General features: G+C 38.8%; 2 protein-coding genes across 5 annotated transcripts in view; one reads left to right on the forward strand and one right to left on the reverse strand.

The window, feature by feature from the left end:
• The window catches only part of RALGPS2 (Ral GEF with PH domain and SH3 binding motif 2), a 116,467-nt gene that overhangs the window by 33,048 nt on the left and 56,734 nt on the right, over positions 1 to 26,685 (reverse strand). For all 4 annotated transcript variants that reach the window (XM_054638152.2, XM_077181993.1, XM_077181992.1 and 1 more), the window contains exons 9-11: positions 4,046 to 4,183; positions 3,063 to 3,153; positions 642 to 709 (exon numbers count right to left, since the gene is read on the reverse strand). In XM_054638152.2, the coding sequence (XP_054494127.1) occupies positions 642 to 709; positions 3,063 to 3,153; positions 4,046 to 4,183 (297 nt within the window). The remainder of the gene's footprint in view (positions 1 to 641; positions 710 to 3,062; positions 3,154 to 4,045; positions 4,184 to 26,685) is intronic.
• Positions 6,423 to 25,947, forward strand: ANGPTL1 (angiopoietin like 1). Its single transcript, XM_054638153.2, has 5 exons — positions 6,423 to 6,824; positions 13,277 to 14,132; positions 20,042 to 20,235; positions 21,721 to 21,991; positions 22,942 to 25,947. Exons 2-5 carry the CDS (start codon positions 13,307 to 13,309, stop codon positions 23,127 to 23,129), a joined length of 1,479 nt encoding a protein of 492 aa, XP_054494128.2. The 5' UTR covers positions 6,423 to 6,824; positions 13,277 to 13,306; the 3' UTR covers positions 23,130 to 25,947.

Genomic DNA, 26,685 nt, shown 5'->3' on the forward strand with positions numbered 1-26,685 from the left:
TTACTCCCAAGTCATTTCAGAATTACTGTCAGGGTGACTTATCAGAAAATCATGGAAAAATGGCACAAAACTTCCTAAACTCCCTTTCTAACAGATAGCTTCAGTATAACTCATTGATCTATTGATAATTAAACCCCCTCACTTCAGGATTTTTGCACAGGATCAAAACCAAAGACACTTAGTTCAAATAGACCATCCAGTGGAAGTATTTTCCAAGTCCTAAAGGTGGCTGCATTTACTATACCAGCACTGGGCATGTCCCACTGATTCTACATTTTCAAACTCCTGCCTTCAACCACTTTTGGCATTGACCGAGAAGAATGTTCATTTTTGGAAGCATATTATGCCATGAAAAGTTTAGATGAAGGCCCTTCTGTCTAGACACAACAAAGAATGAATATTTAATAGCTCTTCACCCCAAATGACATCAACAACTTAGTGCCACAATACCTACAAGAACCTAAAAAAATGACTTCTTTACAGATCCTTCTTTACAGATCACCTTTAGACTTTTTATTACAAACATGCAGTGTTTAAACTTCACACTTCTTTATAGCCTCAGGCAAATATTTTCCACGTCTGCAATTCTAAAATAATGCACATGACAACCTCAAGTCTTCTCACATTTATTAAGCATTTACCTACTAAATCTTCTCTGGAAGCAGCAGAGTGGGGGGTGCTGGTCCCTGGTTCTATCTTTAATGAAAGTCTGCATTAAAGAAACATTAAAAATTACTTTATCAGGAAATAAAAATATAAGTTTATGAAGAAGATTTTTTAAAATTTATGATTGCAAGCTGCCTGATTCTGTGATTGCAAGGAATACTATGAAGGTAATACAAACAGTGCAGAGTTATCTTTAGCACACACTATTTCCAAATTGATTTTTCCTGCCTATTGCTTTGGTTCACACAGACCACCAGGACCTTCAGTGCCCTGGGATGGCTGGCACACACATGAAACTGCTACTCCAGCTAAAACCTGGGAAAAATAAAACTGCAAATAATACACAACTTCTCCTCCCACCTTGGCTAAAATATTTATTCTTGGAACACTTCATGTTTTAAATTTTTTTATGAAGTGCACTAGTGTGCCGAGCACCAAGCCTTTTGTCTTTACTGGTCCAAAAGCCAAAATCCTCTTCTGTGTTTTGGAAAATACATTATCAACTTGATTTCAGCCATAATTCAAGCTTTTTCTGTAACTTTTTAATGCCATTTCCAGCAGGCCCACAAAGAAGGCAGACTATAGGGGCAGATAACTCCAGGAAGATTAAGTGTATCTTGTCCATACAGTTTGCAGAACTAAAATCTTTGAAACTACTAACACTGAAAAAGTATCTATTTAATTTTGGGGAGAAAGACTTTAAAGTTTGACAGCTCCTCTCCCTCCCATTCCAGACAGTATAGCAATGATTCATTACAATTTTATAATTTAATTTTTTCAAATAAAATCTTTTAGGAAGAAAAAAACATGTATTCAAGTCACAGTTGCTTTTCTCTAACTTCAACCTTTTTGCTGATAGACACCTTAGGGGATGAAAAGTAGAAGAGCCACTTTAAGTAAGAACAATTCTTCAGATAAAAAGAAGAATTTGACCATAAAAACATTCAGTCTGGAGATGAATAAAACCCATCAGTGCAAAACCAGACATTGTGAACAGCAGCCACGCTTCTGATTTATGTGCCATTGTCTCCAGTCATTGCCCTGCTACCAAAACATGGATTGTAGAGGATGAAGAGACTGCAGCTCCTTCATCAATCAAATTCCCACTGTTAGTGAGTCCTAGCCAGTGAAGGTGAAGGAAGGTGGAGAGTGGAATTAATGAATACAGCGTCCTAAGGAGACACTGCAGGTAAGAAACTTGGGTTTGGGTTAGCTTTTTTTTTTCCTTCCTTCAAATGTCTGACCACAGAGCTTTACTCTCAGTGATAGACAAGTGGCATTTCCCAAATCAGGCTGTAGAACATCCCAGGAAAAAGGTGAAGCTGGATGCTTCCACAGGGACAGGCAGAGAACAACTTACAAAGCTCAGAAGAGAAGCGAGGTCTGAGTCCTCGTTAACTGTTCCCTGACATAAACTGAAGGGTCCCCATTTGCTGCCTTTCAGTAAATCCAAGTCAGGGCTGTTAAATGGCAAAGCACAGCTGCTCCTGAAGTGTGCATCCCCCTTCTGCCATTCCAAGGGAGCTGCACAAGCAACCAATTCAAGCCCTCTGAGGTGACAAACTTCCCGGGCGGGCAGGATGGGAATGGGTGGGGAACCTCCTCGAGCACATCAGCCAATGAACAAAACCCTCCTTCATAGGCAACAGATTTGCCTCAGGGTGTTTCCTATCCTCAGTTCCTGTCTCTTGCCAGAGATTTCCCTCCCCCAGTTTTGCTGGATGCCAAATCATTTATTACAGTAATAATCTTTTAATTAAGGACATGGAAACCTTGGGTGGGAGGCTGGGAGGAACAGGCAGAGAACTTGCCTCTCAAAAACCAAGTGCTTACATTTTACTCAGACTTTATAACCTAATCAAGGAGGAAGTATAAAATGAAGTATTATCTGCAAGTGAAAGCTGTAAGTCACCCTCAGTAAAAACCTGGGACTGGATGCACAGATGGTTTTGTTCTGATAAAGAATGACTTAAGCCATCTCCAACCACAGGATTCCTCTTAATGACAGAGCAGTGTTACAGGTGAGCCATGTGTAGAAAGTCTTTCTCAGCAGACCAAACCCACCTGAAGCAAGGGCTTGGTGCAGTCTGGCATAGAAAAAAAGGGAGCAGATCTGCCCTTCAGCATGTGGGAAAGTGCCTTGAGCACAACATCCTGCTGGAACCACAGCTGCTCACAGCTGCTGTGTCTGAGGTGCATCATCACAGAATCTCAGAATGGTGTGGGTCAGAAGGAACCCTAAATCTCATCTAGTTCCACCCCCCTGCCATTGGCAGGACACCCACATAATATAATACAATTCTCCAATGCAAGTGCAATCTCATAAGTGACAAGCTTTGAGTTATAGAAGTAATATTGTAATAAGTTATGGTCACTTTACAGCATTTTGTACTTACTTGTAATTGTCATCTTCTACAAACTTTTGTAGTTCTTCTATGTACTGAACTGAGTTTAGGTATTTTTGGACATGAGGCAACATAGGAATATCTGGAAAACAGACAGCATTCATTGACACTGTGCCACTCATTGGTAAGCAAAGTTTTTTTTCCAGAAACTGTTTGAACAGATTCAGATTTCTTGCCATTTTATGTGAGACAGAGGTACAAACTACAGGCCCTAACGATACTGAAATTTTAGAACTTCATAGCAATTCCCACGCATTGAGCTGACACTCCCCCCACACACAAACCCCGGAGCTGCTCATCAGAGCACACGTAAGGGAAAAGTGAAACAACATCCTTGGCCAAACCAAAGGCCCAGACCTGGAACATGGAGTCTGAGGACTCCTTCACAGCCCCCATTGTCTTTACATTGAGCTTTCAGGGAAGCCACAATTCTGTGCTAATTCACATTCCACCACCACAAACACAGCACTAGGACTTTACTAGAATAGGAAGAGGACTGTGAGGGAAACCACCTTTGAAGAAATAAATACATAATCTGATCTATGGACAGAACTATAAATGTCCAATAGACAGCTGAGTGTATTTTATTATCTCCAGTAAAAGTACTATTCCAAAAGAAATCCTATTTTTAAAATTCAGTCATAAAATTATGAACACAGGGATACAAGCTTATAAATACCAGTAAAACTCCTCTTGAGTATGATGTACTACTACACATTTATCATCAGAAAATATATACTAGAGTTTGCTCTATGTAAGAGAAAGGCAATTTTATTCTGTCTCCTCACCCAGATGGGTGATTGTCTTAACCAACAATACCAGAATAAACCCAGACTTTTGGGCTGAGAGGATGAGGGAGGGTGTTAATGGCATGCACAGGGGTCCAGCCTTACTTAAATTGAATGACAGCAGACAAAAATTAAAGCTTTTTAAGTTCTTCTCTTTAACACTGCAATATTTACACACTAGCTTACCATATTCACACGACTGCTGCAAATCTGAGATAATTCGAAGAATGTTGTTCATTAAATTTGTTCTTTGCTCACTTTCCAGAATGCTTGCTGTTGAGGGGTAGGCAGAGTCAATATATGTCAAGTCTGACAGATAAATACCTGAAATAAGATTAGAATGAGAAGTTTCTTTGTTTAATGTCTTTCACTGAGAAGGAAAAAACTTGTCATCAAGAATATCATGAAGAATTTTTGCTTGCACTAACGTTAAAGCAGGTTGACAAAAGCATTGCCTCAGAATAGGATTTTGGATTTACCTGGAAAATAATTTTAGAAATCTAAAAGTAATTACAAGGACATGCACAGCTACTCATAAACCTCACCTTCTCCACAGCACCAATTTACTACTCTCTTGACAAATATGAAGCACACTAAACACACAGTACTAAAATACACCATCAAAATTAACTGTTTAGGAAGTCTACTACTTCATTCCTCCAAAGCAGCAATTAAAAAACAATAGAAGGATTAATTATACCCAAAACACTTCAAGCTGAAAAAGCCTCAAGCTCAGCAACATGGGAAAGATTACTTAGAGAAAATGGGCAGCCAGACTGAAATGAATGAATCCTGCAGTTTGTAATAATCACAACTCCAAAGAGCCAACAGCCTGCTAGATAAGTCACTTCATATTCCCTGTCTGCCTTTTTCCCCTTCACTGCTTGCAACCTTACAGCTCCTTCAACCCCCTGATGAAGAGGAAAATCCTCCTTACACACTAATGCTGTAGATAAAATATTTATTTTATTTCCAACCACAACTCCATTTCTTGAACTTCACCTGTTTGTCTCAACTAAGTGAAGCATATCCTGACCAACTCTGCTGTTCAAAGGAATTGGCCTGCATCCCTTGCATCTTTCACAGATATCCCAATTTAAAAAATGACACAAACTTAAATAATACTATTTAAGAAACTTGTTTCAGTAACAGGGAATTTTTCTAATTATATTTTACTTCACCTCTCAGCCTTGTACAACCAAAATCATAACAAGGACTTTGGCTTTACAGGTGGAAGACTATTAGTACAACCTCACAAGAACAGCAGTTGTGTTTGTATAGCACCTAACCAGTACAGTCCTCAAATGTGAGCTGGGAAACTCTGGGCATCCCTCCAAAACCAACACACACTCACACACACACACACGTGTGTGCACACACACAGAAACAAATTAAAATACTTGTGGTTGAAAGGTGACACATAAAAAAGTGAATAAAAAGGTATTATACATGACCTGATATACTACTAAATCTCTCAATTTTCTGTTCTGCTAGAAACAGATTGCTAAAAAACAGAAAGGATAATCAGAAACATCAGGTAGTGGCATTTAATTGCTATACTACCTAAAGTGCATAAGCTGTCCTGAATCTGAATTTACTAACCCAGGTCCTAACAAGCCTTAAAAATCCCAAACCCACTCAATCTTCCACAGAAGGAAGTAAATCATAGTTATTAACTATATTTAAGGAAATTCCCTGTAACAGGCACCTGCACTATTATGCAGGATTTTATAAACCACTCTATTTGTAGAATTACCTCTGAATGACTTGTACTGATGTTTTCTTTTAGCCTTCTAAGTCTAAGTAAAGAGCAGTTCTCTAAACCTATTGGATGCATTTCTATGAAATCTAAAATAATTTTGAAAGCATACAAAGGTAATTCTCTTTCAAATGTACTTGGCACTGCCATTGTGAAGAAACCAGAAAGATCAATGGCAGTAAATTGAACGCACTCACGTGCTGGCTGAGCATGGACAGGACCAATCCCAGATCCTGTACTTCTTGTAGAGCGTAATCTCTGTGGCTTTTGCTACTTCTAACACCAGTCAGATGTTATCAAATATTCTGATACCTACCCAAACCCATCACACACAGAGTTTTAACGTTTTCCACATGTATTGGAGAATTCATGCCTTTAACAACTGGAACTGTTTCTTATTAAGTGAACGTCAAGAATTGAATGCGACATTCTGTTGAACATTCTTCTAGACTACAAATGCTTCATTTTTCCTGTTGTATCCAGCCTGCCCCTTTTATTCCCAGCAACACAAATCGAGTTTTATCAGCCTGAAAGAATCTTTCTTCTAAATGAAGCCCAGTACTGTAATAACTTGAAAGGCATCTTTAGGCAGCATAGTAAAAATGTTTGATTTGTAATTGCCTGCTGAACTCTTGCACAGTCCGTTGCCATATGGTACCTCCCTTCTACTGGCAAACAATCTTTCCTTGTTCCTAACTTCTCAGCCTCCCTACCCCCTCCTTTTCTGGAGGGTATGGATAGGAAATCCGAAGGAGGAGTTTCTTCTGCTCTCTGAGTGCTCGCGGTGACATCATAGGTGGGCTGAACGGCTGAGCCGAGTGTGTGTTTGTTTAAAAAAACACTGTCCAAAAGTGATGTATATGGAATCTGGGTCAGCTGTAGCTGGTTAGAGCACTTCTGCATGTGAGAATTAAACACTGCAGTTTCAAAAAACATCTCTCTCTCTCTCTCTCCTGGAATAACGTATATTGGAGCATTTACTTTTTTTTCTTTTTTTTTAAACTGATTAGTTAGCTTGGTTATCGTATGGAGAAACCCAATTCCTCAATACAGCTTGGATCTAACAGAGAAAGACAAAAGCAGTTTTCAGCTCCAGCTGCAGATTAACACTCCACACCATCGGGTAATATAGGAAGCAAAAGCAATTTGGCCTCTGGATTTTCCATCTGCCACAGAAGCAAACCAGCTGGAGGACTTTATTTCTTGGTAAGTTTTAAAGTTATTCTTACTTACAAATTTAATTTTGAGCTATTTCTGAATGCTACACGCATCTCCCTCAACATACAATTGTGAGGAAACAAATCCCTCTCAGCCTGAGAAACATTTGACAACTAACATTAAGACTCCTTTTTGTGGCATTTGGTAGACTTTGGAAAGAATTAAAAAAGGCACTGCATAAGAGCACAGACTAACTTGTTCCAGTTGTAGGGATGAACAAGTTTCGGTTGTTTAGCTGTATTGTTATCTACAGTTACAGAAAATTAGCACTACCAGATTCTTTGCTAAGCATGTAATTTGGGTACTGTGAACATACTCATGTGAAATTCTGATCCTACCAGAAGGCAAAAGCCAAAAATCCTATCGATTTCAGGGCAGCTGGATTTCACCCAACACCAGAGCATAGACCTAGCATTACTAGAACTAGAAAATGGATACCTCAATAAAACCACTGTGAAAAGTCCCAAGCAAATCAATGCACATCTGTAAGTAGCAATCATTGTATATCGTTTCAAGTGTGTTTTTATTTATGGTACTACTGAGGAGCTGAAGTTGCCTGAGTCCTAGAGCCAACCAAGAAACCAGAGTCAGACACTGATTCAGAACATAATCGAGTTTGTAGCACAATCAATTGTGCAGCTGAAAATCCAAAGGCATTGCTGCAACAGGCACCAATACCTTCCTTATTTGTACCTCAATTGAACTGCAGTTTGTTTCTAAATAAAGATCCATTTCATAAACATGAAATGCAGTGTACAAGGCAACACTACATTAAGTGGAAAATTGAGGGGTTTGTTTCAGTTCACTAGTGGGAGAAAGGGAAAGAATGCTGCTGCTAATCGATGATTAAAACAAGAAAGTTGTTTACAAACAGAAGAGTACAGATGAAAACCAAAAAATACTTGCTTATACATGGGAAAAGCATAGAAAACTTTCTTCATGCTGACTTGAAAATTAAAGTACAGTAAATAATCCAGAACAATGCAAATGAACTTCAGTGATGTATTTGCATTTACAAACTCAGAGCTGCCTGACATGGTAAGAGAGAATGAAGGGGCTGATGCTAAAAGGAGAGACAAAGTGTTACAGAAGACAAACTTAATTAAGATTTAGTAGCTACCAGAGGAAAAAAGTCTGAAGCAGTCTTGATAAACAAGAAAGATGGATCCTTTCCAAGTTCTTGAGCCCTTTTCCTTACTATCCTTTTGTGCTGATTTACATAAGGAGGAGAAAATAATCTAAACAACAACACAACCCCACTTTGAAGCACATAATGTGCTTTGGACACCAGGCTCCATTCATTCATCATCAGCCAAGAGCTTGATCTACACTGCTTAGAACAATTCCTAAACCTTCCACAAATGAAAACAGCTGAGTCAATAATTTTAAAGCAATAAACTGACTGTATACAAGGTTTTAACTCTCTCTCCTTTGCTGCCTTCCAACTTTAGAGTTCAAATTTTGAAATGTTTGTTTTAAAACAAATAATGCAATACTAATATTATGCTGCTGCCAAAAGAATGATCTGAAGTACAGTGAAAAAAATATACTATTTGAAGTTTTAAAGGAACTTACTAAAAAGAATGGAAATTCTAAACATTTAAACTTTAGCAGTAACTACATGGCTCTGCTGAGTTTTAGTTATTGTTTTATTGGGCTTTGTGTTTCCTAGCATGCCTTATTGGTTTGATCCTTAAAATTTATACACCAATGAATGAAGTACAATTTCCTACAGCAAACATAACTGGATGCTTAATATCTTCAGTATCTGTTCTAAGCAGAACTCTGGAGCCCCAAAATCACACATTTCCAACAAAATGCACCAGTGCATTGTACCTGCCTGTTCAAACAATGCACACACAGAGTGGCTGCCAACAAATCAAAGGAATCAAACCCCCATGCTAAAAAAACTTCACCAAAAAATCTGGAAATGCCGTGAAATTGTGCTGTGCTTTCAGAATATCTACTGTGACAAGATTAATAAATCTCTTCTGCAGAGAATTTCTAAGAAGTTATCATTTTTAAAAGGGGCACATTTCCATTGACAACCTCAAAACCCCCTGAAGATTTTTAGATTGCCTTTCCTAAAAGGAATCAGATTGATGGCAATCTCTGAAACAGAATTCTGTGACTCAATACATCACATATCTGATGAACAAAACCCAAGAACATATTATTCCTGGATCCCAGTCAATACAATTGAAAGTAATCCTGTTATTTCAGCAGAGGCAGAGGGAAAAGCACTTGTTTATATAGGGAGAAGTAACTTAAATCCAGAGATATACTGAAATCCATGGGAACATTTCCCCTATAGGAAGAGGGTTTTCTCCACCTTAGTATTACTTCTAATGTCATGGACCCTGCTTTAAGCTAAAAAAATCTACAAAAATCCTCACTTAGCCTGTGCAGACATAGGGGAACACAGCTGGGTTTATTGATTTCAGCTGCTAAGGCAAAGCTCAACAGAAAATGAAGTCTGTGTAACATCAATAAGTGAGCTCCCTGATTAGCTGCTATCATGGGCAAAGCATCTTCAGTCTCAGCATTGTAATTTACTTTCCTAAAGAACCCAGTCTGTTTCTCTTCCTGCTACACGTAAGAGGGCACTGCTGGCATTTATCACTTGACCGTGTTCTCTTAATAAATATTTGGAATACAGATAAGTACTGATACTGCATTTTTCATGCAAAAGGAATCCTATATTCTCATTTATCTGCAACAGCTTTGTTACATTCACCCATATCACCCTACACTGCCCAGGGAGAACAAGCTTTTGTCAGCTCTGGAACAACAGATTCCAATTTGTGTTGTGGGTTTCCAAATTTTACATCCTGCTGAACATGACTCACAGCAGTACAACAAAGAACAAATAGTTTGTTGGGCAGAAAACTAAAAAATGCCAAATATATACCAGCTTCCCCACATCCTGATCTATGCAATTCTGTACTTGTGATTACAATATTTCTAGGGGGGGGTAACACAGTCTGTGTCACAGCAGTTAAAAATAGAACTTACTGGCTTGTTTTGCTCTTTTAAATTGGAATTTTGGACCTTTAAACACTTTTTAAAGTAATAAATCAAAAACTAATTTTGAAAGCAAGTTGGGTTTTTTTTGCACAGGGATCACTCTGGAAAAAGAAAGAAATCAAAAGAAATGGCATTAAATATAAAATAGTATTGAAGTCCTGTCTACAGCTCTGAGTGTTTCTGACAAGCTGATGAAGAAGCTTGTGTTGCTGTGAATAACTGCACATTTTCTTCTGCAGAAGCTATAAAACATCAGCAGGCCAGAACATACATAAGGAAACTTCTCCAGAAATCTGAGGCCCAAAACTGGGTGGCACAGAAACACGACAGAACCAGCTGAAATGACAGTTTGTTCTCATCTAAAAAACATGACATTTAATAAAGAGTTAGATAACGTGTTTCAAAGCAATGGTATCTGTAATCACAAGATATTTGCTGCATTTCCAAGGTCTGCACCAGCAGCTCCACTCAGCAGAGGTGACTCCAAACCTTCAGGGACTGTTGGAATTGGCTCGGCCCGAGCTGATCCCTGAGCTCAGCTATCCCCTAACAGTTCTGCCACTACCTAAACACCTAAACCTGGGGATCCAGCACAAAATGTGTCTGATCTAAAAACTCTAAAACTATTTCCCAACCCTAATTTTAATTTGTCATTTAGGTCTTACATATTAGGCTATCATTCTGGGATACTTTGGATAAACAGCTCCTATTTTTTTAAGCTGCTTGCCCAGAACATCAGGAAATTTCTGAAACAGTATTTTCATTTCCTTCTAAGCTGATTAAAACTCCAGGTAAATATCTTGCTCAGAACCTATTATTGTAGAACAAGTTAGGCATTAAGCTGCTCAAACTTGACAAGCAATATTTTAAAACACTTAATTTTTTCAACATCAGCATTTCCATGGAAGCATATACATTCCTACCAGGTAGATTCTCAGAAGGAATTCATCCCTGCTTATCTGAATGTCTCAGTTCACTACAAGATATTTCTGAATTTCAAATTCTAGGGCATAATCTTATGCAGCTGCTGGATTTGGCTATGTTGTATTAGACCCCTTAATTCATTTAATGGTCTGACAGCACATGTATAGACACAGAGCTTGAAACTTTAATACATAAGGGTAAAAGTTCAAAATGAACACATTTAATATTAAAAGAAATGCAGAAAGCAGACTGCAGCAGAATACATGGCTAGAATGTGGACTGTGTTGCAAAGTGATTTGTCTTGAAAGATTAATTTAAGTTCTATGTATTTCAGGGGGAAAATGTGCTGCTGTGGGGAAAAATCCCCAGCCATTCATTATTTCAGTAACTCTGTTGGGTCTTTGAAAGTTCCCAAGAACTAAAATCTTATTCATTGTCTTGGACTATGAAGTACCTATTACACCCTGTGAAATGAAAACAGCAAAATACTGGACTTGTACTATGGCTTCATCCTCAAGCATATGCCACAAAGTCTCTTTCCCTCAATCTGCAAATAGTAAATGCAAAAGTATCAAAAAATTAGTTAGGAGATGCAAAGAGGTTTTAAACTTCCGACAATTAATTCAGCTCATCTTTGTCAAATTGGAAACCACACAGAGACCAGTTTCCCATGTGCTTCCCATGATGCATGTGAACATTTAACCTAATGAACTACCAAATCTGAGCACTGTCCAAGTGATTAATATTTTAAATGCCTGAAATTACCAAAGAAAAACACACAACCAGCTCTGGAGAAAAGTGATACTTTTTCCTAACTTTTTTTTCTTTAAACAGAAGTTACAGTTTCAGCAGAGAAATATTAACAAAATTATTAAGTTTTGTTTCTGATAGTAGACACAAAAATACCTATTACTGCAAACTAAGATAAGTATTTTAAAATAAACTCCTCAAACTTATGGTGCTCCCTCCATTTATGCAGGGTAAGAAAGGATTTTTAGTACATGTTAAATGTGTTTTCTTCCCTTTATAGAAGCAGGGCTTGCAATACAACCATCAGACAAACAAAAAGTTACCAAACATTTAAGCAGAATTCCTAGCTCTAACTCCTGATTGTACATCATGGTTTAAAGCTTGCAACCACTGCTCTTAGTGAAGCCAAAAAACAAAGACTTGACAGGTTTGCTGAGGCTGAGCAGACACCATTTGTTACAATAATATTAAAGCCAGTAACAGAACTGGGAAAAGGGACCTGACCCAAAAGTCACCTCCTCATTTGTAATGTGAATGTAAAGGAAGCAGCAGAGCTCTGCTCTCCTCTGGGATCACTGTGTCAGGATTGCCAAATGCACTTCAACTTGGACCCAGCAGGAACAGAAGGATAATTAACTTTGCCTGCTCTTACTGTATTACTCTTTGTAATTATCCAAAGGCCACTGTAGAAAGGCTATCCAAAGGCTGGCAAAAGGGGGCTGGAAAGGAAAGCCAGATCAACAGTTGAGAAAAGAAGAGTGATTTGCTTCACAAAGCAAACAAATAATAAAAAATGACTTTTTTTTCTTTATTTAAGTGCTACCTTTGTTTATCATCTTAAATATTTAAAGCTAAAAAACAGGTCTCAGAAAATATTCCCAGATCTTTATTGCTGCACTTTAACTCTTTAGAGTTAAAAGAAATTCCTAGTTTTCTTTAAAAGAGGAATGAAACCCTTCAGTATGGTTTTTATAATGACAACATACCTGATACTTCAGCATTATTTGGATAAAGATGTTTTGAAAGATACAAAAATAGTGTAACAACGATTCTAAGTGTTCATCTCAAGGCAACTAAATAGGGACTCGATATGCAGAGCAAACAGCTCTCCTTACAAATTCAAGTCATTTGAATAAGTAATTTTTGATGCTTGCAACAATATCTAATCTCCTGCCTAACACTCATGTCCAAAAATAGTCTCAAAGATGCATTTTTCAAGTCTACTAAAACTCTGTATATATAAACTTGAAAAATGGGTGTATATATGAATCAGTATGTACATACTATTTAACAAATTATACATATATATCGATATATAAAGCAAAAGGAGGAGCAGAAAAGCTTATACAATCCAAATTCCAACATTTATACAAATAATTTCATCTCCCTACTTCCTTCCAGGAAGGTATTTTGCAAGCATTCCATGCCCCATAACCTTGAGCAGGTAATTGCAGTGAGCACAGATCTGAGTGATCTGGTAAGGGAGGATCTAAGCACAACAATGTTTCTGAGAAGTTACCATTGCAACAACTCCTTTACTAAACCCTGTATCTAAATTATAGTGTTTCCTGCTCAAAACAGCCAGCCAATGTAATGGAATCTAACTCCAAGGAAGAGATGCCAAAGGCTTGGCTACATACAAACAAGCAAGGCAAACCCATCAGTTTAGGCAGTTTAAAAATCCAGGAGCTTTAGTAACACCTCTGGTTTGATGACTTTATCTTTAATCTGCTCAACAGGCTCCTGGCAGTGGTCACACCTGCTTTACAATGAAGATACTGAAGTGGGCTTTGGGTGTCCTGCTGTTCCTGCTGCTGTCCATCGGGCGCTGTGCGGAACAATCCACACCGAGCAAGACGCCCCAGCAGAGGCAGCCTCGCTCGGCAGACAGACCAGAGGAAGGGAAGAAATGTGGTTACACCTTCCTGGTCCCAGAACAAAAAATCACAGGGCCAATCTGCGTGAACACGAACGACCCGGGCACTGGGAACAGGAAAGATGAAGTCACCAGGATGGACATTGAGAACCTGAAGGATGTGCTGTCCAAGCAGAAGAGGGAGATCGACATTTTGCAGCTGGTGGTGGATGTGGACGGAAACATCGTGAACGAAGTGAAATTACTGAGGAAAGAAAGTCGGAACATGAACTCTCGTGTGACCCAACTGTACATGCAACTCCTGCACGAGATCATTCGCAAGCGCGACAACTCGCTCGAGCTTTCCCAGCTGGAAAACAAAGTCCTTAATGTTACCACAGAAATGCTGAAGATGGCAACAAAATACAAGGAGCTGGAAGTAAAATACGCGGCGCTAACTGACCTGGTGAACAACCAGTCTGTGACTATCTCGCTGCTGGAGGAGCAGTGCCTGAGGATCTTCTCGCGCCAGGACCCCCACGGGTCCCCGCCCCTGGTGCAGGTGGTGCCCCAGCACATCCCCAACAGCCAGCCCTACACTCCTGTCCTGCTGGGGGGCAACGAGATCCAGAGAGACCCCGGCTACCCCCGGGACAGGGATGCACGGCCAGCGCCCGACCCTGCCACTGCTCCCACAAAGAGTCCTTTCAGAGTGCCCCCTCTGGCTCTGATCAACGAGGGTGAGTTACCTGTCTCTATTTATCTAACCTGAGATCTCTCCACTTCTGAGGGAAACTGTCCCGACTGCTGAGTCTTTGCCTCTTTTTTGCCAGGGTTGGGATTAAAAGTGTGAGATGGTATTTCTTGTATGGACTCAGATGTTTATTAGTCCTTGTAGCCGCATTTCTCTTCACAGAGAAAAGCAAGGCACAACTTCCCAAGGATATTTTCTGGGATTCACATTCTCTGAACCTCAGAGAGAGAAAAAACAATTCTTATCTCAATTGCTGCTCTTCTTGTTGTTCACAAGTGGAATGCACTGTGGAAGATTGTTCACCTGAAGGGAATTGGTAATTGGATTCTGGTGGTGGTGTTTTGAATCATTGACCAATTGAATCCACATGTGTGTGTCAGGACTGTTGGCTGACAGTCACGAGATTCTGGGCAGTTGAGAACAGTTGAGTTGAGTGCTTGGCAGATTCAGTGTAATATAGTGTAATATAGTATAGAATAATACAGTACAATAAAGTAATTAATTAGCCTTCTGATAAGATGGAGTCCTCCTCATCACTCCCCCATCGTTGGGGTTGCCCTGCTTTTACTATAAGTTCTTATCTATATTCTATTATTAAGTGTGAGTTCTACAGCACTTCACTCTAACAAACTAAAAATGGAGCTGTGTTTCTCTCTCTACAAGGCTTTTTAAGGATCAACTGTCCAATTAAGAAATGACACCTAAATTATTTTTACTTTTAACCCAATAACCAACCACCTGTGGCCTGCAATGTGGATTTTTTTATCCAATTACACCCAAATACCCATGGAGAAGAAGGTGAAGAGGAAGGACCAGCCTCTGCCCTAAAACCTCCATCTTGCTTTATATATATTACTATAGTCTAAAACCTTAAACTCTTAAGTTTTCTACCATGTGATAACACACTTCTATTCAAACTCCACACCCCCAATCCCAGTTCTATCATTCCATTTTGGAAGCCTTCTCCAGGGCCTCAGGTCAAATGCAGTGAGTGTTCTCTTGGGGGTCAGTGCCTGTCAGCACAAAGTCTAAAACTCCCAGTAACCAGGGTTCTAGCACCTGACCATAGAAACAGAAGGAAGAATTTAAAGTACTGGTACAGCTTGCTCTTGCTCCTGATTTTCTCTCCCCCTTCTACATCCCAGGGAAAGCTTTAGTTTGCCAATTGACCTAAACCTCCCTAAGATGAATTTGTTGAAATGGCCAATACTCAGAAATTCAATCTGAACAATACTCACCTTCAAGTCACAATGTGTTGGGGTTTCTCTCTGCAGCAGGATTTGAGTTATGAAAATATGAAAATTCAGTATTAGCATAAACTTTCTAATACCCATTTCTTTGATGATGCCTGCTATCTACATGTTACAGAAGTTAGCAAGAGTGAATAAGAGGAACTAATTAATCATAAACAAATTAAATAATTTCAAGTTTTTGTCTTTTATACTTACATTTGAAGAAAATTCTATTAGAAGAATTTTCATCCTTCTATTCTGACCTGCTTTAAAATGAACATCTAAATCCACCAACACAGTAATGCAATGAGTCTCTAAGTGTTCAGCTGAAATATTCAAGAGTGGTAAGTTTGAAAGGATAATTGAATTGAGGCTGGATCCAATCAGAGGCACTCAGCTTTGAAAATTTAAAATCAGTAACTACACTCCCAGTAACCTGCTGTCAGTGGGGGATGGCAAGTTAAACTAAAACCATAAATATTATGAAAACACATTCAGGAGACTGGATCCCATCTTCACATGTTACACTCTTTAGGTCATTAGATAAATTCATGTATCACTAGGAATCAAAATTAGTGACAAGACAATTAACTACCTCTGAGCTGCCCTGAACTCTATCAGGTTTTTCACTTTATTGAAATTTAGACAGAATTGCTATTTTAAAAAAATTGAAGGATTCAGAAAAACAAGTTTTTCTCAGACTGCCCTTTGAATGCTTGCTCTTGTTTTCTGCTAGCACAGCAAAAGGGTTTGGTGGGGGGTTTTGGGTTTAGGTGGCTGTTTTGTTTTTGTTTCTTTCAAATTGCCTTTAGTCACAGCTGAAGGTTGAACTTGGTTCCTAAGATGAAGCCAAACATTCATTTGTGACTGCTCTGCAGCATTACACCCAACCAGCTGCTGATGTAAAGAACAACTATTTTTATTCAAGGTCTGCAGAAAATTCAGGCATGAGCCCAAGCAAAATGCCAGATGTCATGTGAATTTCAGTGGCACATCATGACAGAAAGGAAACAGTCCATATCAAAGCATTGGCTGATGTCTGGTCAGACAGCACAAGCAGAATTCTAAAAAAAGCCACGACTTCCTGCTTCCCAGCAAAGCCTCCTTCCCAGGTTCTGCTCTCAACACATCTTTTTCTCAATTCACGCCTGCTGCACGTACAAAAAGAGGCAACAGCACTAAGTATTGCCCTCTGAATTATCTACCCTGGTGTTCACTGAGCCTTCCATCCCTAGGAGTTCAGAGTTTGAATCCGTTTTTGGAAGAGAACGCACAGAAATTTTAGGACGCTTGTTGTAACATTATTCACCTTCCTTTAACACTAGATTCTTGAGTTGGAAGTTTAAGTGTTTCTTGCAGTGCTTGGGAAAAGGAGGGTTGAGAATTGCTACAGCTAGAGCATCAGTTATCACAACCAAAACTGGGACATTCCAACACAATGCCCAGTTACTATCCCTGGTTTTTAAAATTAAGGTAAACAGATTTCATATTGCACAGAATCAAAACCACGTCATAGAAGAAACATCTTTATGGTTAAAAGACAGAGATTTTTTAGAAAGTATAAAGATGTCAAAAAAGACCAATGAAAACCAGACAGTCCCAATTAGAAACAGGCCTGTTAAAGACTGATGTCAGAATAAATACCTGCACCTCCTCACAAATACTTGCATGCAGCAAATGGGTCAGAAAGGTCAATGTGCATCTGAATATTGTGAATGGAGAGTAAAAGGCAAAATATATGAGGAACAAAAGGATGAAGTTCTGTTTTCTGAGTAGAGTGGTTCTTTTGTACAAAAATTGCTCTAAAAATGGAGGAAGGTCAACGTACCTGTGAATTGTAGTTGTCACAATTACCTTATTTGGAACAATAACCACTCATCCCCAGAATTAGTGCCACTATTCTTGCAAAAAGCAGTTTCAAGTTAGTTAAGTACTTGAAAATTAGACACTGCCCCATACAATAATTTCTAATACCTCTTGGTTAACAACATACCTTATTTTTTTAATATATGTCCAATTTTATTGTTGACTTTTCTTCTACTAATGCCCCCAAAATCCTCTCTTATGAAGCTTATACAAGCACAAGTTCTGTATCATCTGCTCAAGATAACATTTGGCATCTCAAAATGGGATTCAGCCATCAAGTTATCAAGCTTTCAACTTTAAATATTTAATCACTTCCCTTCTCTACTTCATTTAATTTAGCACAGAATATGATCTGCACTAAATCATACATCTAAGCCACAATTTTGGAAGTGAAATATTTAACAGATATCTTCTCAGAGTATTTCTGACTTATCACTGTCTCAGTGACTTACATACACAGACTGTTACAAAAGACTAGATGTGCATGAGATACTTAATCCTGACATAAATTATAAAACCTGTAAGATTTTAAACAGAAATTCATGCTTTTTTCATCAATCAGACCTCCACCCACACCAGCACTATGGAGAATCTCTCACTTTCACAAACCTCAGTATTTCCTGAACAAGATCAGTTCTTATAATGTGAACATGAAATATTTATACCTAACAAAGAATTTACTTCAGTAAAAAGATTCAAGGCTATACACCAAAAAATTATGGGATATGTTGGATTTCCTTACATTCAGAGCAGAACTCTCTTACCTCTACCACAACATTAATTTATGTTAATACATGCAGACAAAGCTGAGCATCAAAGCACATGAGCTGTATCCTGTGAACTTAAAGCCAGCTGAACTCCAGAAGTGATCCAAGTACTACATAAACAGACTGGTACAATTCTGTCTGCCTTAAAAACTGCTTAAAATGACCCCAAACATCTGCTTGGGTCTCTCATGGGAAAAAACAAATGCTCAAGTCATCCTCCACCAATAAACATGTGGGATAACACGCAGGTAACAGCAGATCGAATTAAACCATTCTTAGTGTTCAATTAACACTACAAAATATAAGCTTTATTTGTTTATACTTTTCCTAAAGCAGTAATTGTTTGACAAAAATACTTCTGGAACAACATCCCTGTTCAGTTATAGAGAATTCAAATTTACTTCAGAGAGATCAGGGAATGAGAATGAGACCCAGCTTAGTCCAGGAAATTACCAATCCCCTGGACAAACTCTGGGAATTTTAATTGTGAACAAGAGGGGCAAAAAGCACCTGTATACCAAAGCTGCAGGATTTCTTTCCTGAGGTGCCACAGCTCAGGTGTCATTGGGTGACAAAGCCATCCCAATGCTGACAGTGCACAATACCTGGAGCAATGGCTCAGTGTCTGTGACATTCCTGTCACAGCCACAAGCTCTGAGTACTCCTCATTAGACACATGAGCTTCATGCACTCTCATTATGCTGTACAGATTTCTTGCTAATTACATAGTTGTCCAACTGACAACTACTACCTGAAAATCTTAAAAAAATGCAATTTTCAGCTTGCTTTTGTCACACAAGCTTAATCTGTAGTGAAGTGCCTTTCCCTCAGCCTCTATTTTTGATTAAAGAATAACCTCAACAGATTTTTTCTATGCTGTTTTGCACATGAGCTGTTTCTGTGACTGATGGGTTCTCTCTGAATTTCCAAGAAGATTTGAGAAAATAAACCCTCTGGAAGGAGAGGAAAGCTGTAGCTAATTTATTTTCAGATATGCTGAGTTTTCAAATACATTTAGGGCATCCACCACTAACTAGTCATCAGAACACACTTTGCTTTTCATTAGTAAATTACCAGTTTCTCTAAACCAACTGAAGCAATGACACACAAACAAAATTTTTTCTAAAAAGCAGAAAATAAAAACATTACCAAAAATTGAAAGGCAAACTAGGCAAGGTTTTCAGAGACATGTAAGCTGCATCCTTCTCAGAGAATTACCAGATGGTCTTCCCTAAGTATTATTTGTAAAACCACTATTCACATGGACTAAAACAGAGCTTTCAAGCAGCACTCACAACAGCAACAGGAATTTTGTGCAACCACAGCCTTGAGAACAAATATGTGAATCCTTTTAGCTGCTCAAAAATCCTTCTCCAGTGTTTGCTTATTCCCTTCATCAGTATCCATCTACACACATCACACCAGGATGACACAGGAAACTTCAGAAGAGTCCTATCCACAGTTAACAGCCAAATCCTCAAACTGCCTCAGTACATAACAGCAGAAAATAATGCAGCATAAGAATTCTCTCTGAATTCCATGTCTGTAGTCTCTGGCAGTAGATATTTCTTATAGCAGCTCTCAAACTATGTATATATTCAGAAATAGGTAGGGTTGGTTGGGTATCCTGGGTTTGTTTTGGTTTTTACTTACACTAGTTTCAAACTGGTGCACCAGAAAATGAAGGAAATTGATGTCTGCCTTTTGCACAAGAGAAGAAAAAAATGAATGACAAAAAAATCATATTGTTTCTCATTATCAATCTTTGCCACAGCAGACAAAAAAATCAGGTGCTGGTAACCAAAGTCCACTATTTATTTAGCAAAATGAAATTTTTGTTCCAAAACACATGGAGAGAGGATACTGACATGTTTATTTATATATACAATTAATCTCAGAGAGGAACTTTTTGCACTGTTTTCTGTGGTTTATACCTTAACTGAATTCCTGACTTTCCATTACAAAATATTCCTGGACAACGGGCACTGCACAGCCAATCTTGGAGGCTTACAGTATTTCTTCTCCAAAAGGTCCATTCAAAGACTGCCAACAAGCCAGGGAAGCTGGGCATGCCAACAGTGGGATTTACATGATCAAACCCAAAAACAGCAACGAACCAATGCAACTCTGGTGTGAGAACAGCCTGGACCCTGGAGGATGGGCAGTTATCCAGAAGAGGACAGACGGATCTGTCAACTTTTTCAGGAACTGGGACAGTTACAAGGTAAATTCTAGAACGTAGAACATCAGTGGGCAAAGAGAGATAATTGAAAAGAGTGATCATCCCTCAGAGGCAAACACATTTCAGTGAGAATGTCCCATTTCCCTCCATGCACAGTTAACTTTGTATGAACCAACCTGGCTGAGACAGCCTGGGCTTGTAATGCACAACACAACTGGGAGACATGTTATTCTAGACAGTGCCTGGGAAGTCATTAATTACAAAGTTCTAACTGAACACATGATTTTTATTAACACACTGAGAACTACAGTGAGTATTTGTAAAGCTTCATTTGTCTCCCTTATGAATAAGCAACTCAGCCAGCAAAATTATTCATTTAAACACACTAAGAGATTTGCTGGACTGGGGGCTTAGCTTAAAAATAGTTCTAATAATGAATTAAAGGAAGTAATTTCCACCCATTAATTTAGGTTAGAAACTTAAAGATGTCAGGCTGGTGAAAGGAAGCACATTGCTGTGTGTTGCTGTGATATTGGGCACTAGCAGGCAGAATCTCTAGGATGACAAGAGGATGCTGCCCTGGAGGAATTACATGCTAAATGGGAAATTTGAAAAATCATTTGTTTGGGCTAATAATAATGATAGTAATAATATTAATATTAATAATTACATATAGGACACAAATTAACATGAGGATTTTAGCTTCTTGCACTTTTGGAATTTTGTGATCCAAATATTAATCCCTAAATCAATAATATCTGAAACAATTATTCAATAATCAGTCAAACAAATCATTATGCAAAGCCTTTACTTCTCAGAGCAGTCCATGGTTGATTTTGGAGTCGTTAAATGTTCTAAAGTGTTTAAAGGCAGTTGTGGAGTGCCTTATAAAGCAATCACAAACATCCTGAACCTAATGCAACACCAAACATCAACAATACTGGTTTACTTGGGGAAAGCAGACAGCAGATAGGAACTATCACTTCAGAGCTACTGTGCTGGTAGTGATTTGAAAGAAAATATGTCTTTATATTTAATTTCTAATAAATGCTGTAAAGAACACAGAGGAATAGTGTGATTAAATTCACAGTAAGAAACAACACCAGTTGTTGCAATACAGAAGCAACAAGAAGTTAATTGCCTTGAATGCTGAGACTGTGCAATCAAAAATACCTTTTTCAACCTGGAATTGTAACCTAAAATTCCATTATTCATCCATTATTACAAATCCTCTTAGCTTTGTCAAGAAATATTGCTTCAGTTTCCTTATTCTCCCTCCCTTTACCTTAAAAAGAGGAGGACAGCAAGAACAGAGATGGTTTGCCACCATTAATGGTGCTGGCAGCATCTCCTGCAGCTTAGCAGTCCCAGTGCAGCAAAATAAAGCACTTAAAAGCATGGGTTGAAGTCAGAAGTTTAGAGGCTTTCAGTACCAAGTTCCCCTGGTTTATCACACTCGTGCTGATGAACGTTTTAACAAACACGGAGAACTAAGCTAACAGCACCTTCCCATCTTCTTTTGTACAGAAAGGATTTGGGAACATTGATGGAGAGTACTGGCTGGGACTGGAAAACATCTACATGCTCACCAATCAGGATAATTACAGACTCTTGATTGAGCTGGAGGACTGGAGCAACAAGAAGGTGTATGCAGAGTACAGCAGCTTCCGCCTGGAGCCCGAGAGCGAATTCTACCGCCTGCGCCTGGGCACCTACCAGGGCAACGCTGGAGACTCCATGATATGGCACAATGGGAAGCAATTCACAACACTGGACAGGGACAGGGACATGTACTCAGGTAAGCAAAGCCGTGTGCCTGTGAAAAGTGAGTTAAGTGTGTTCCACCAGTGACACTGCCTCAAAAAATAGAGCATAGGACCAAAAAAGTGTGTAAATTCTGGTAAAATAACCCTATTGGGAGATGCTTTGAATCAATGATGATAAAAGTCACATTGGCAGGGCCCCCTTTGAGCCCCTACACCTGTCAGAAATTCAAAATCTATCACCCTCACTGACAATACTCTGCAGCAATTTTCTGTTTAGCTCATCACTTGCATGTGACTGCAATCAGAGCATCTGTCCAGGTGATGTCTGAGTAGTCCTGCCACCACAGAATCACCAGGAAGTAAAGCCTATGAAGAGCATGAAAGGAACTGCAAGTGTGCAGAGGTTAATACTTAAGAAAGGGGCCCATCATTTGGTTTTTGCACTCCTCAAAGCTCCCTTTCTCTCATTTCCGCCAGTTTTTCCCCTTACAGTAACAAGAAGCTTGGGGAGTGCAATACTTCAACTGCCTTTCCTCAGCTGTCAATAACCATAAAGCTGGACAAATCCTGCAAACTCTTAGACAAGCCTGTAACAGTAAAAACACAAGTTACAAGCAGCTCTTTGTGGAACCCTGGCCCTGCATGCTGCTCGGGGCTGTATCAACTCACGTTGCTTCCGCTGGAGTATTTCTAAACAGCACATAGCCCGAGTTCCTTGGGTGTTAGCTCATGGACAAGCAGTGCTGGCAGGCTGAGAGGAGCTCTCTCCTTCATTTTCAGCTGTCACATTAAAGACCATGTCAACAACCCCCCCTCCAGCTGCTGTTACACCAGAATTCATAATTTAGCTAGCTGCGACCACAACAGGCTATGAAATACTTCCAAGCTGCCTCTGTGAATAAGGCACAATAGGAAAACATTTAGCAAACCTCCATTTGTACTGCTTAAAGCTGAAGCTCACCTATGTCCTTCTGTTCCACAGGAAACTGTGCTCACTTCCACAAGGGTGGCTGGTGGTACAACGCCTGTGCCCACTCCAACCTCAACGGGGTCTGGTACCGAGGGGGCCACTACAGGAGCAAGTACCAGGATGGAATCTTTTGGGCTGAGTACAGGGGAGGTTCCTACTCCTTGAAAGCAGTTCAGATGATGATCAGACCTATAGACTGAGGAGGAAAATCCCACAGTGCTCCCATATAAAATTCTCAGTGTTTGAGCTCCAGAAAAAAAATAAAATGTTACTTTTTAATCATTATTTTGCACAATCTGCCCCTGCAAAAAGCAGGCCTACAGTTTTCCTGTCTTCTTTCCCCTGTCATGTTCCCCTCTCCTTTATTAGGACCCTTCTCTACTGTGACAGTGTTTTTTTTAAACACACATTCACAAAAGCAGATGTTTGTGCTTGCAAAGCATATTTATCTTTTTTTTGAAGATCAACATGCTTGATGTAAACAGTCAAAACTGGTAAAAAATTCCAGGTCTTTGACATAATATAAGCTTTTCCAGTTCAAAAAGCTTATGCTTTTTCAGGTTAGCTCAACCCTTAAATGTAAATATGTGAAATGACATTGTCTTGCTTTAATGTGAAAATTGATTAGTTATTTAACAATTTATTTAAAAATGTTGGTATTCCTTTCAATGAAAAATATGACTTCACATTACTGTTTGATATTTACTGCAAAAACCTACATAAAAAATTTTAGCTTTGCCAGCAGAGAAAGATTTTTGCAACAAATAATTATTTCAAAATGAAGAGGCAAATTTAACACAAACCACAAAATTTCTTAGGGCGTTCTCTACACTGCTAAGATCTGCAAGTTCTACCTTCTGTAAAAAATTTAGGCAAAATGTTCCTTGTGTAAGAAAATTAATTGTATGAAATTTTAGGTAAACCTGAGACAATCAAATTACTTGGTACTTTTTAAACTTCCATCTCCATATCCAAGCTTTCTAATTAAACTTTGAACTTAAATGGCAAAACCTAAAGTCCTGGTATTAAAATCATGACTTGACACTTCCCTGCTCCAATTAGGAGTGATGAGGATTGACCAAGCTTTCACACATAGTCATTGAGATGTGAGATATTAATCCCTGAATATCAGAAGTTTTCCTTCAACACAGCTTTTGGCTCCCACAGTAAAACAAAGCTTAGAAATCAGCTCTGAGTGTGTTCTCCCTGACATCCCAAACTTGGGCTGCTCATTTCCCTTCCCTTATCCCTATACAAACTTTGATACTGTTTAGACTAAATTTTAGCTTTCAATATCAGATTTATATGGCATTAATATGTAATTTAGGAAATTAAATAGAAAATACTTTCCCTAAATTTAACAGAAACTATACCACACACTGACTCAAAACAAGATATTTCCAAAATCAGATGCAACCAAACATTCGCTTTAGGTACCAAAATCTTTCACCCTGTTATATAAAATTATTTAATAACTGCACTTATAGCCATACAGGTTGCTTAATTTAATTTTATATTATGTAAAACTGAGTATGCTGTTCTGATCTGTAATCAATGTGTTTGTTTAGCAACCCATAGGTGCCTTCAGGATTGTAAGGAACTTTGTCCCTATTAAAAATAAGGAACCATAATAGCAAAAAGAATAATCTAGTATTATTGTTATGTTAAATTAGTCAATATCAATTACCATGCAAAGCCTCAGATGTAATTCAGAGGAGAAAAAGCAGCATTTTGCTTTCAGAACACACCCTCTGGAGCAGAGATAAAGCTTCATTGATAATGTATGGCTGCAAGGCTTGTAGTTAAATCTTTGGGCAGAGATCAAAGCCAACCAGTTCCACCAATATTTAATTGGGGTTGGCAGCGGTGGGGAATCAGTCCCAGCATATTCCATCCCTACATTCCAAGAATTTTAACTGACACAAATGTTTATGATTACAATTCTGAAATTGTTCTTCATATAAGGAATATTTGTTTGTTACAAATATCATACAGACCTCATTGATTGAGTGTCTTGCAAAACATTTTTTAATTGCAAATGCTTAAAATTCTGACTCTCTATAGCTTGTCCTTTTTTCTCTATGGTAGCTGGATAGAAGAGCATTTCAGGTAGACTTAAAAAAAGAAAATGCCATCCAAAACATTCCTTTAATGATCACTTCTGACAGCTTTTAGTTCATTCAACAGGCAGATTTCCTCTTCTTGGCAGAGAGCATATTTTACCCCATGAATCTCTTGCCTGTTACAAAAACAGTGTTTGTTTATTCAGTGCACTCAGTGAAAGGTGTACTTTGCAGAAACCCCAAAGTAAAATTAGCTTGCACTCAGCCTTTTAATTAAATCTTATATATTAGACATCTAAAAAGCAAGCCTTCCCCAATCTAAAGCTACAGGATGACGTTAATTAAACATCATTACAAAATCCACCCAGAAACTTCAGACTGTGCAAATGCTGTGCTCTGAAAGGAAGGAGTTAATTAAGTTGCCAATTTAAGATTATGAGGAAGGAAAGCATAGCATGTCTTCTTCAGGTTGGTTCATACTCTGTACAATAATTCACTTTCAAGTGCTTGTAACTCTAATAGTTTGCAGCTTTTGGGCTGAATTTTCTAAGCAGGGTGAATGACTTTAAAAGTTCAGTGTTTTCTCTCACACCTGTTCTTTTGAAAGATTTTCAGAAGAGCCTGTAGCATCCCTCAGGCTTCTTGCCCTGGGCATTCAGAAGCAGTCTGTCTGGGAAGGATAAAGCCTTCACCATTCCACTTCCATCAGTCCACATTTAACCAGGCAGACCTCAAGAAAGTGCAACTCATACAAAACCTGAAACATGGTGTTCACATCTATTTCCAAAATCTATTGCAAACACTATCAACTGAAGCAGCTGAATATTCCTCAGATGAATACTTAAGAACCTGTTTTCAGCTTTTCTCTTTCTGCATATCACTCCTCAAAGACAGCTATAAGAAAAATATCTCACAAGGTAGTACTGCTTAGTGAAATAAAAATCTTACTTCTCAAGATATGGCTCAGCTGTTTCATTGTGCAATCTCAAATGGATCAGAACTCTGGAATGAGACTCCCTTGGGGAACAGGGTTTTACTCTAAGGTGAAATAGAACATCACATACACAGCTCCCATTTGTTCCAGCTGCTTCAGCTGTCTGGGTGATGCAACACTGATGGCATATCCCACACTGTGTATCGAGGGCCTGCTGCTGAACATATCTATTGTATTTATTGGTGTTGCACAGCTTTTCACACTCACATTTAAGTAGGTGAGTGCACACTGATGATGTGCTGCCCCCACCTGCATTTCTAGAATTCTGGAATCACATCACAATCATTGCTGCAAGGAGCTGAGAAACATTTTTATTTCCTCCCCCCAGCTAAATGTGGAAGCACATCATTATCTTGTCCACAGAGGGTGAGCTGTGGAAATAACACAACAATCTGTACTTCTGTGGCTCCACTCCTATTGGCAAAACCTACACCAAGAAAGCATTTCAGTTTTTTCTTATAATGCCAAGATGGACATAAAAAAAAATCTATACCCATATCTGGTATTTGGCTGCATAAGGGTGAAACATTCATCCTTGAAATTGCGATGAAATTCCTTTATATTCTCACTTTCCCTGTGACCTTCCAAACAGAGGTGTCCATCACCAGTGTTTCTCTAGAGGGGATTTGCAATTGCAGATTTTATTTTATGGCAAGTCTGATGCCCTACACTCTTCCAAAGAGCATTTTGAAGGAGTGT

This window comes from Agelaius phoeniceus, chromosome 8 (assembly GCF_051311805.1).
Source record: "Agelaius phoeniceus isolate bAgePho1 chromosome 8, bAgePho1.hap1, whole genome shotgun sequence".
Lineage (NCBI taxonomy): Eukaryota > Metazoa > Chordata > Aves > Passeriformes > Icteridae > Agelaius > Agelaius phoeniceus.

What these genes read in the sequence shown, in the direction of transcription:
- ANGPTL1 (XM_054638153.2), top strand. Translation starts at nt 13,307, where the DNA reads ATGAAGATACTGAAGTGGGCTTTGGGTGTCCTGCTGTTCCTGCTGCTG. An exon ending in TCTGGCTCTGATCAACGAGG is followed by an intron (nt 14,133 to 20,041) that starts GTGAGTTACCTG and finishes CTTCTCCAAAAG; the next exon opens with GTCCATTCAAAGACTGCCAA. An exon ending in GGACAGGGACATGTACTCAG is followed by an intron (nt 21,992 to 22,941) that starts GTAAGCAAAGCC and finishes TCTGTTCCACAG; the next exon opens with GAAACTGTGCTCACTTCCAC.